Source organism: Sceloporus occidentalis, unplaced genomic scaffold (genome assembly GCF_023333645.1).
Source record: "Sceloporus occidentalis isolate IW3139 unplaced genomic scaffold, rSceOcc1.0.p SCAF_6, whole genome shotgun sequence".
In the NCBI taxonomy this organism is placed as follows: Eukaryota; Metazoa; Chordata; class Lepidosauria; order Squamata; family Phrynosomatidae; genus Sceloporus; species Sceloporus occidentalis.
The window spans coordinates 50,894,875-50,907,188 of NW_028316986.1; the positions used below are offsets into that span (position 1 = coordinate 50,894,875).

At 40.5% G+C, this 12,314-nt stretch overlaps 1 protein-coding gene across 5 annotated transcripts in view; it reads left to right on the forward strand.

Annotated features, from left to right (window-relative positions):
* Nucleotides 1-12,314, forward strand: part of BTBD9 (BTB domain containing 9) — a 302,994-nt gene that overhangs the window by 142,251 nt on the left and 148,429 nt on the right. For all 5 annotated transcript variants that reach the window (XM_089529595.1, XM_089529597.1, XM_089529598.1 and 2 more), the window contains one exon: nt 9,895-10,002. In XM_089529595.1, the coding sequence (XP_089385721.1) occupies nt 9,895-10,002 (108 nt within the window). The remainder of the gene's footprint in view (nt 1-9,894; nt 10,003-12,314) is intronic.

The following is a 12,314-nucleotide window of genomic DNA, read 5'->3' on the forward strand; positions in this document are numbered from 1 at the left end:
ATTAAAAATGTTACATTGATTTATATCTGTGTTTGTGCTCATCACACATCTAAGATTTTGCCCTTAACTTGACATATTTCTAATAAGCAAGTTAGCTACACTCTTGCTTAGAGCAACCAAAAGACCTTTGCAGCTACACAAAAGATAGTGGGTGAAAAAGCAGAATTGCAAATAACTGAATCTTCCTTGTGACCAAATGTGGAATGACGCCCCTGGGAACAGCGACTGGATCAGCTTTAAATTTTTAATTTGCAGAAAGTCAGCACTAATGAGAACTAAAAGTCTTCTTTCAGAAGCCTTTTATTTTAGCTTCTGAAATTATTACTTATTAATATTATTAACTGCCCAGAATGAAGCAAAAGCTTCTGCAATAGCCTTTGCAAATCGTGTTTGCCCAGCCCACAGTAGCCCCAGCATATGTTAAAGGATTTACAGAGTTAGAACTCGGGGGGGGGGGGGGATTGTTATTATTGAGATGCAAATTAGATGCTTTTTATTATTAACAAATAAAAGGCTAAAGTAAACCAGGTTCTGAATTAGAGGGTATTTTCTCCAAAGCTAACAAGACCTCCCTCTCGCACACACACATATAATTCTGCCTTTGTCACTGTCTGTCTTTCTGTCTGTCTACACACACACACACACACACACACACACACACACACACACTCCATTACTGGAAAAGGATGAAATAATTGTTGCAGCAGTAATTTTTTTCTTAGCAACTGAAAGCAAAGAAGGTAACTTCACTGGGAGAGTGAAACTGATATACCACAAATTCTTCTAAGAAAATTGTATCTGTTCCTCTGGCAACATGCTGCAGATTTTTAGAGCAGGTTTCATAAATATGAACCAACATACACAACTGAGAATGCTTTTTTAAAAGGAAAATGGGCTTCCTTTAAAAAACAAAATTTTGTTCAAATGAAATATGAGCCCAATCTCTGGTAAGCTATATGGTAAAACTTATATTTTAAGTTTAAAATAAAGAATTTAAGTAAAAGAATCCTGAAAATTGTGTTGCTAAAAATATATATTGTTCAAAGGGAGAAAAGGAAAATTGCTGTGAATATCAAAAAATTTTACTGACTTCACTGTGGATGATGTAAGATAGATACCCCAAGGGTGTGTGGGCTCATTTATTTTTTTCAGGAGTCTGAAGAAATAGAAATGATATATTTCTAAGGCTTAGTGTCTGGATATTTAAATACTTCTTTAAATATTATTTAAATATGTCTGAATATTTAAAAATAAAAAATGTGGAATAGCAAAGCATGTAACAAAATATGTAGCTTGGCCCAAAAATTAGTCTTTGTTACCCTGACTTTTAAGACAAAACCTCAATATAGCTAGGAAACTGGGGGCCAGTTAGTTTAGTGTCTGTTCTGGGGTAAATTGGAAACACATTTAATTAAAGCAAAATTGTTTTTTTAATAATGAGAATAAGTTTTGTTACAAAGAATTAGTATGGCTCTACAAAATGTCCTGTCTCACTAGTGTTGGGGGCTGGCATTCTGTTCAGAAATTACATGTTGGAAGCCTTGCATATGGCATCATAATTACCCAGATTCACTTTTTATGGTCATTATGCAATGACTGAAAGTGATTGCAAAAAACTACCTTTTAAGCCATGTAGTCTCCCTCCACAGAAGAATTTCTAAGGTGCTGAAGAGTGAGGCAGTGGACTGTGATACACTCAGCCTCTCCCAGTAGCAGGAGAGCCACAGTGGCAGCTATGACTAGATGTGCAAGTGCCCTTGTCTGTTATGGTATGCTCCACTGCCAGGAGAAGGCTTACCACCCCACCCTCCAGCACCTTGGAAATTCGTCTGTTGGGGGAGCTACATGGCTTAAATGGTAAGGTTTTTGAGAGGTGGCATCTGGAGATATGGCTACATCATCATATCTGTGTTGCTATAGCTATTTCTTCTTCGTGGTCTCTGTGACTTACATAAATGGGTTGGCCATGCCTGGCCAGTACATCTTTCCATGTGTCAACATGTGAACATACTCTCAGTCCCATAAAATCCCATGATTGGTTAGTCTTGAGGTCACCATAAATCAGAAACAACTTGGAGGCAGACAACAATAATAGCAAATATTGTATTTGCAGTTCAAAAAGATTTTAACAAAAGTCCTTCATGGAATGATGGGATCGGTAAAACAGGTATGAGTTGTCATTGTTAATTACTGTCAAGTCAACTTTGACTTATGGTAAGCCTATGAATGAGAGACTTCCAAGTTACCCTATCATCAACAGCCCTACGCAGGTCCAGATTTCATAGCTATAAATATAAATTGAAAATACAATAGAATGGATAATTCTAACTTAAGTATTCAATGAAATATCTTTACATTTTAGAATCTTGTCTAGTTCCTTCATAGCTGCCTTTCCAAGTACTAATCTCCTGATTTCTTGACTGCAGTCTCCATTCTGATTAGTGTCTGTGGCAGGGTATGGAAAATCTTCAGCTATTTCAGTTTTCATAGTAATGTAAATCATCTGCGGTCATTATTTTTGTTTCCTTATTATTCAGCTGTAAACCTGCCTTTGCACCTTCTTCCTTGACTTTTATCAGTAATCATTCCAAGTCTTTGCGCCTTTCTGCTAGTAGAAATGTAAATGAATATTTTTCTCCCTTTCTAAGAATACAAAAACCTATGGTCAGCTATTGAAACTGATCAGGAAATGCTGGACAGACAAAATTACTTTGCACAGTGTTTAATTATTTTATGGAACTTACTGTAATAAGATGTGATGATCATTTTAAGATAGTTTTAAGGGAACATTATGTAAATTTATGGAAACTGGATGTATTAACAGCTACAGATGGCCATGTACCAAGGTCATGGGAGTATGTCAGAGTTGGGGAGAAATGTTTAGAGTACAGCACCCAGATTTTCAAGCAAGTTGAGCAGTTCGAGGCCCAGGGATTGCATGACAGAGTGAACTCTCATCACTAGTCCTAGCTTCTGCCATTCTAGCAGTTTGAAAGCATGTAAAAGTGCAAGTAGATAAAGAGATATCACTTCGATGGGAAGGTAACAGTCTTGCTGGCCACATGAGCACGGAGTCGTCTTGACAACACTGGCTTTTTGGCTTAGTAACGGAGATGAGCACTGCCCTCCACAATCTTGCCAAAGGAAACCCTTTACCATGCTCAAATCCACAGATGGCAAGTCAGCAGATAAGGAGGACCCACTGTATGAATCATTCTCCCTCCAGAACATGAACTCACTATAATTGTGTTCACTATAATTGTGTTCCTAAATAGGCTATCTTCAAACAGTAGTTCAAAGCACAAACAACACAGTGAAATTTTATTTTTCTTGGAGTTGCCATTTCAGTGGAAATGCGCAAGGCATTGGTATTTTAATTCTGGACCTGGAAGTAAATTAAACCCTTGAGGAAATTAAGGTAAAAATCATAATCAGCACAACTTGCTTGGCTTGCCATAACATGTATAATGCAGGCTGTCCAACTAGAATGCTACAGTTTAAAATCTCACTTTCTAGACAGATGAGAACGCAGTTATTTTAAAACCTAGTGAATACAATCTTTTGGCTCCTTTTCCTTTGATCCAATAATACAGTCAGAGCTTTTGAAAACATATTTGCTATTGAATTTTGTATCAAAACAGAAGCAAAGAGACTAATTTGTTGCTGTAAACACAACTCTTGCTATCAGTGGGATGAAGCCAGCCACAGCATTTGTATAAGATAAACCAAAATGTCTGCTAAACATTTTAAAGCAATTTATTGATTCCAAAGAAATCTACAGTGAGGTTGTGAGTGGGTGAAGTCAGTTATTAATAGCCATACACTTACATGCTTTTAAGATGAGCACTCATGAGGGAGGCAGTGTTGGAGATGCAATTCCATGTCAAAGTTGCCTAATTCTTGTTTTTATGGGGGGGGGGGGGGAATGGAAATCTTGGATTTATCATTACTCTTTTCTGCTTTTTTTATTTTGTTAATACACGCAGGAGCAAATTTCTGTTTCCATCAGCCCTGTCATCTGAACTCCACGTGTGTGTTTGTGTTTGTATGTGTGTGTATTTTAAAAGCATCTTTTCCTTCTAAATAAAGAGTGGTTTTTCTTTATTCTCAGTTGATCTGACTGACTGTAAGTTTTTCAATACAATCAAATTCATACCTGCAAACAAGCAGTTTTCTACATGGATTGATTGTTACATACATTAAGAATAAATTGGATAAATCTGGAAGATTTATTCTAATTGACAAGATGTTATAGATCACTTATAAATTCTCAGGAACATCTCTGAAATATTGAAAGCGTATACACAGAATTCTGCTTCTCCATGTAACTTTAAATCTATGGTCCAAGTGTCATCATTAGTTCCAGCTACAGGAGACTTATGGCCAGAAGAGACTGCCAAAAAAGGGTGGATTGGGGCTGCCCCAGAGCTAGTCGTTCCAGAGACACAGTAAACACATGCTGTGGCCTCAATCCACTTTGAGGCCGGCCCAAATAGGAATGGAAAAGATCCACTCCTATTTGGGCTGGTAAAAAGCCACCCTAGGCATCCCAGCCACAACCCCAGGGTAGCTTCCAGCCACTCGGGGGGCATGTGGCATGTAAACATCACACCCCAGAGTGGCTGGAAGCCACCCGCATCTGGTCATCCAGAGCAGCTTCCAGACATCTTGGAGGAATCCAGTGTCTAAATGCCACGCCCCCAAGCTTCTCGGAAGCCATCTTCCCAGGCCTGTTCTGGCCTGTAGTTGGATCAGTGGAACGTACCTTAACATTGAGTTCTCATGATCCAGTAGGTCTACTGTGCATACTCATGTATAAATCTAAAAATTTTAGTCAAAAATTAACACAAAAAATGGGTAGACTTATCCATGGGTCAGTGTAGGTACTGTACTTTAATTCTTGTCAAAAAAGGAGCCATGTCCTTCTCTGAGTAGAGTAGCAAAAGATGAGAACTTAGTACATCCCAGGAGAACCTAAAAGGAACACTGACCCCTCTACTCTCTCTGGATCCTACCATATTGGGTAACTCTCAGCCAGTCTCCACAATCCCATTTTTGAACAAGGTTCTAGAGAATGTGGTGAGCTCTTAGCTCCAGGGATTTCTGAATGAGGCAGACTATAAACATCCATTTCAATCTGGCTGAAGACCTGATTATAGACTGGAGACAGCTTTGGACACATTGACAGATGACCGACTTCACGAATAGAGTGTGTTCTTGTTGGCTCTGATGGACCTCCGGTGTCATTTTAAACCAGTGACCATGGTATCCTTCTGAATTAAATCTATGGGATGCAGCCTGGATTTCTGAAGGGGTGATCTCAGAAGGTGGTACTGAGTGATTCCTACTTCTTGGCCATTAGCTTGTGGAGTTCCTCAGGGATATGTCTTGTGCCCCATGCTATTTAATGTATATATAAAACTGATGGGAGAGGTTGTTCTGCATTTTGGTTGTCAGATGTTACCAGTGTACTGATGAAGCTCAGCTCCATTAGTCCCTTCCACTTAATTCCAAGGATGTTGTTCCCATAGCTAGGACAGTGCCTGGCATCTGTAATGTAATGGACTGGATGAGCGTGAATTAATTACAGCTTAATCCAGACAAGATATAGGTGCCTCTGGTCAGTTGAAAGGCAGGTCGAAGAATATGGGGTTGGCCTGTGCAGTTTGGGTATACAGTTATTAGTGTGCCAACTGCAACCAGGCCTGGAAAAGTCTGATCTGGCCATGGTAATACATATCTTGTTACATCCTGTTTGGATTGTTATAATGTGCTCTATGTGGGGCTGCTTTTGAAGAGTTTGTTAAAACTTCAGTTATCCCAGAGAGCTGATTCTTAACTGGGTATGGATACAGGCAACCATATCTTGCATCAACTCCACTAGCTACTAGTCCCTTTCAGGGCATAATTCAAACTGCTAGTGATGACCTATAAAGGCCTATATGGCTCAGATCCTGGCTGTTTGAAGGCCCATATCTCCAGTTGTTGTTGGAAGTATAACAATCTTGAATAGTATAATCATAAAACATTTGCCTCCTGGATAAAATCAAGTCAGCCTAAAGGCTTAAAAAAAAAAAGCCAAGTTTTAACTTAGTGCTAAAATGATTCCAATATCGGTGCTAATGAAGCCTTGGAGGAGGTGAGGGGAATTTTAGAACCAGTGTGCCACTGCAGAAAAAAGCCTCTCCCATGTCCTCTCATAATGTATTTCTCATACTGATGGGACATGGAGGAGAGCCCCTCCAATAGATCTCAGTTCTCACATATGGATACTGTATATAATAATATGTTTATATACAGTATCTTTATATACTGCATATAAATACTGTATTTAAAACCATTTTGATCTTTAAATGCTATATAGAGCCTGAACAGACTTCTGCACAGCTTGGGGGTGTGGCCATTAGACGACTCACACCTCCAAGACACGTGGAAGCTGCATTGAAGCTGCTTCCGGGCCGCCCAAACCTGCCCCCAAAAGGAGCAGATCTTTTCTGCTCCTATTTGAGCCAGCAGCAGAGGGTACCCTCAGGACCATGGTGTGTTGGGCTGCCCCTTTGTGCCAGTGTTTCAGCCCATAGTCAGGCCTCTTTATCCATGTGTGTGTTGTGTGCCTTCATTATTTCCGACTTATGGTGATCTTGATAGACCCCTATCACAGGACAGGTTTCTTCAGAGAGAGTTTGCCATTGCCATCCTTTGAGGTTGAGAGAGTGTGATTTGTCCAAGGTCACCCAGTGGGTTTTCATGGCCATGTGGAGATTCAAATCCTGTTCTCTGGAGTCAAAGTCCAGTGCTCAAACCACTACACCTTGTTGCTATCCATTGTATATAATGGGATGTGAGCATCCATTTTTGTTTCCAGGGGGTCCTGGAACTAAATCCCAGCAGATACCAAGGACCCATGTGTGGCGTTTGGGGATATTTTTTCATCTGTACTCTTCATAATAATAATATAATAATAATAAATCTTTATTTTTATACCGCTTTTCCTAGAAGATCAAAGCGGTTCACAGGCAAATACAGATGTACAACACATCGTATTACAGCATAATATACAATAAAAAAAATTCCACTAAGAACCTTGTATAAAAACATCCTATAAAACATATTGAAAGCTCACAATCTCACATTTTACAATCTCATAATTACAAATTAACATCACAGATACTTATAACAGTGGAGGATGGTGGAGTAGGAGGATAATTACCTCTATGAAGGATCAGGGGGATATGCCAAGTGGAATAGGTGAGTCTTCAATGCTTTCTTAAAGGCTTCCAAGGAAGAACTGAGACGAATCTCCTCAGGGAGTCCATTCCAACATGCAGGAGCAGTAGATGTAAATGCTCATTGGTGAGTTGCAGACAATCTCACCCTAGGATATTCCAATAGATATTTGCCTGTTGTTCTGAGTGTGCGGGGCGGATTATGTAGGGAGAGGCGCTCCCTCAAGTAACTCGGGCCCAAGCCATGTAGGGCTTTATAGGTGATAACCAACACTTTGTATTGAGCCCAGAAGCTAATTGGCAGCCAGTGAAGAGCTTTTTGTCAGGGATTTGAAGGGTTAAAACACAGCACACAGGGAAATGCTTGATGTGTGTGTGTTTGGCCATGAGCATTCAGCAGAGTGGCAAGGCTGATCAGCACAGCTGAAGCTCATTGGCTCAAGGACACTTCAGTGTCCAAGTGCACGTAGCCATGGATGATGAAACCATGTGTCTAGATTGCATAGGAGACACATGACATGGTTACACACCTGAACTCACTGGGTTTGGGAGACCACATGGTCTGGAGACTATATAAGCCCAGGGGTTGCAAGGGTGTGGTGTGGGTTTGTAGTAGGAGTTGGATTGGTATGGTTTGGAGTTTTAGAGATCTTGATTTGTATAATAGCACTGTGAATAAAGAGCACTTTGGGAGACTTAGTTTCTCTGGTGGTTTATCCGAAGAAGCTACAGCATCGGTTTGCTGTGTGTCCCCGGAGGTTCCTGCATTGCTGCAGTTCCTTGAAGACATCCAGTTGCTGTCATCCCAACTTGGACTTGGAGCCACGCTTCGGCTTCTGGAAATTTGCCAGCTCTGCTCCAAGGGTCTGATTTAACCCCAGGACTCGTTGGAGTCGCTGACAGTGCTTGTTGGACCCCAGCAGTTGCGCTGACACTTTTAATACTGGGGTTATATGTTCTGCTCTTGGGGTTCCAGTGACTAATCTGGCTGCAGCATTTTGAACTAATTGAAGCTTCCGAACCTGGTACAAAGGTAGCCCCATGTAAAGCGCATTACAGAAATCCAAGCGAGAGGTTACCAGTGCGTGTACTACTGTTTCAAGGTCCTTTCGGTCCAGACAGGGACACAGCTGGCGTATCAGCCTAAGCTGGTACCAAGCACTCCTGGCTATCGCATCTACTTGGGATGATAACTATAAGGATGAATCCAGGAGTACTCCCAAACTGTGAACTTTGTCCTTTAGGGGAAGTGTGACCCCATCCAGGACCAGATGACAAATTCCTCTGTCTGGATTTGGGGTACCTATCACGAGTACCTCTGTTTTCTCTGGATTCAACTTGAGTTTGTTTTCCCTCATCCAGCCCATTACTGACTCGAGGCAGGAGTCTAGAGGAGAGGTGCCATACTTAGTCACTAGATCAGTCGGAGACATGGAGAGATAGATCTGGGTGTCATCAGCGTACTGATAACACCGAGCTCCATGTCTTTGGATGATCTCTCCCAGCGGCTTCATGTAAATGTTAAACAGCATGGGGGACAGCATGGTGCCCTGGGGGACACCAGATGTTAGCGCTCTTTTACGAGAGCAACAGTCCCCCAGCCTCACCATCTGGAATCTTCACAAGAAATAGGACCGAAGTCACTGGAACGCAGTGCTGCCGATGCCTAACTCTCTCAGGCGTTCCAGAAGGATACCATGGTCAATGGTATCGAAGGCCGCTGAGATGTCCAAGAGCACCAACAGGGCCACACTCCCCCCGTCAATACTCAGACGGAGATCATCGACTAAGGCGCCCATGGCAGTCTCAACTCCGAACCCCGCCATAAAGCCAGTTTGAAATGGGTCCAGATAATCAGTTTCATCCAAGACAGCTTGGAGTTGGAAGGCAACTGCCCTCTCAATCACCTTACCCAAAAAAGGTAATAAAGAGACCGGTCTGTAGTTACTCGTTTGTAGGGGGTCAAGAGAGGGTTTCTTCAAAATAGGTTTCACTATGGCCTGTTTTAAGGCTGATGGAAATGAACCCTCCTGTAGGGATGAATTAATTATACGAAGTAATGAAATTGCTATTACATCCCCTCCCTGAACGGTCAGCCAGGATGGGCAAGGGTCGAGAGGGCAGGTCATCCTTCTTACACAACCAAGAAGCTTGTCCACATCGTCGGTATTTACAAACTCAAAGCGATCCAGTATAACCTTGTTACCAGAGGCACTGGACACCTCTTGTCGTGGTTCTGCTATAAAACTGGCGTCGAGATCAGCCCTTATCTAAGAGATTTTATCGGCAAAAAAGTCATTAAAAGCATCACAGCAGGCAGTAGTTGACTCTAATAAAGAGTTCAGGGTGTCAGGAGTTTGAATTAATTCCCTGACTACCCTGAACAGCTCTGCTGGACGAGATTCTGCCGATGCAATCCGAGCAGCACAGAAAGAATTCCTTGCTGCATCGATAAGTTGTAACCTGCTGTGAGCCCTGTTATTGTGGGAAAATAAAATGCAACTTATGAGGATGATTTTAAAGAAAATATATGCAGAGAGTTCTTATGATATTGTTCTGTTATAGGTTGTTTTTATGTCCTCTTTGACCAAAAAGGTGCACAAAGTAGGTTCATAAAAACTGAAATAGAAATATGAGGTAACACTGGATTCTTTCTTTACTCCTGCAGGTTACTTCTCTGGGATTGTGATGACAGAAGCTACAGCTATTACATCGAAGTTTCTACAAATCAGCAGCAATGGACCATGGTAGCTGACAGAACTAAAGTTTCTTGCAAGTAAGTTTGAATGTACTCAGACTTTTAAAGTGAGGGATTGAATCCTTGTAAATAAATAAGAGAGAGAAACAACACTGGTGACGGGCGGAAAGATTGCCAGGATAGGAGCATCCCAGAATTTGAATTTTTTGGGCCAAATCTTGATGGCTGTTGGTGAGGTCAGAAGTGGGCCCAGTTATTGCATGATACATTAAATATTAACTGCAGGTGCTCAGGAAAACTAAAATATATCCTAAAAATACAAGACTTAATAACTGATAAAATATTTCTGTAGTTGAAATTTTAATTTTTCTAGTTATACATCAGACAGAAGCAAAGCCTTTTCCCAGCTCTCTAAAACCTTAGCAAGTACTGCTTTTAAAAACATGTAGGAGTTTTGCTCCTGCCAAACAATCAAAACAATGGTTTTTCTGAACTCTGTTTTTAATAGTCTGCTCCTTTTTAACCAGTGACCTTCACTGTCCATATCATTTTTTAATAGTCATGTTATGGAATCCTTCTTGCCCTCCAAATAATAGTCATCGTTATTATTATTATTATTATTATTATTATTATTATTATTATGCTTTATTTATATAGCGCTGTAGATTTACACAATGCTGTACATACAAACAATAAAATGGATAAAGTAAACCTGCCCATGGTGTACAATCTAAGAAATAATAGGATAATACATATAAATAATAAAAAACAATACAGGAAAGGGTTCAATAAAGTAAAGCAGGCAACAAATTAAAAACATCAAATAACAAATAATAGTCAAGCAATGCCTGGGAACGCTTCTCTGAACAGGATGGTTTTCAACTCAGTTTTGAAACTGGTTAAAGAAGTTATGAGCCATGTTCGTGGGGGAAGGAGATTCCAGGAGTGAGGGGCAGCAAGTGAAAAGGGACGAATCTGGAATGGGGCACTGAAAATCCTAGGCTGAGATAGCAGACCTTGACTACTAGAATGGAGGGCACGAATGGGAAGGTGAGGAGAAAGAAGGTTAAATAAATACGGAGGGGCCAGCCCATGCAGAGCTATAAAAGTCAACGGCAGAAGCTTATACTGAATACAGAAGGGGGGGAGCCAGTGAAGGGATGACAATAAAGGAGAGATATGGTCAGAGAGGTGGGCAGATGTAATAATGCGTGCAGCTGAATGCTGGACAGAAATTAAAGGATGGAGGTGAGAAAGAGGAAGCCCTGCCAGAAGTTCAGAAAGTATGTCAACTAGAAGACTGTGATAATTACAGTTCTGTTAATAATCAGCAAATATTTCAAGGAGAAGGATGATAGTAACAGAGCAATAGTGATCTATTGATCATACATATGTATGTATTTATGGATATTAAGAAGCAAGCTTCATTGAGTTCAATGAGACTTTGACCAGACAACTCTATACTACTTCCTAGGTTTGTTAGCTAAGACGACAGAAAATAGATGAACAAGAGATTAGAAAAAAAAGTGGGTTGCATATTAAAGTGCTGCATGTTGAAAAGTCAGACACAGTTTGAAATTGGAGGTTGGGAGGAAATAGGGAATCCTTTATCCAAATGGTGCCTATATTTTCATATATTACAAATGGATCACAAACTTCTGATTGTAGACGGGTGACATGTAAATTGCATATGAATCAAACATGGTGCCTTAGAAAAATATGGGATCCACTTTGATACATTAGAATGAATTTTGCTTTATGTTAGATAAACCAATTTGAGGAATGCAATCCTAGGTAAATAAGTTGTCCTAGGATGCATCTGTACTACAAAAATAATCCAGTTTGTCACCACATTAACTACCATGGCTCAATGCTATGGAAGTCTGGGAAGTGTAGTTTTATGAGACATTTAGGCTCTGTCAGAGCACTCTGGAGCCACAACAAACTACAGTTCCCAGAATTCCATAGCATTGGGCCGTGAGTTAAACCGGTGTCAAACTGGATTATTTCTGCAGTGTGGATGCTGCCCCGGTGAATCCAACTTGAAAATGAATACTTAAAACATGAACTATTTACTTCTGCTGCCATTGTTTTGTACTGTTTTCTTGATGTTTAGTACTTGTTTGAATGCATTCTCTCTCCCCACCACTTCTGTGTGTGCCTAATCCTGCACTGAAGAACTAATCCCTTGTTTTTAGTATTAGTTTATAGTATGAAGAAGAATTACAGAGTCCCAGCTAGCTAGTTCACAGCAGGAAGAATAAAACAAATTGAAGGTAGCAAATATAAACTTCAGCAAACCACTTTGAACAGCCATAGTGGCAAATAAAATAATGAGAAACAAAAAATTCAGTTCACATGTCGGAAACTGCATTTGATAATCTATCCAA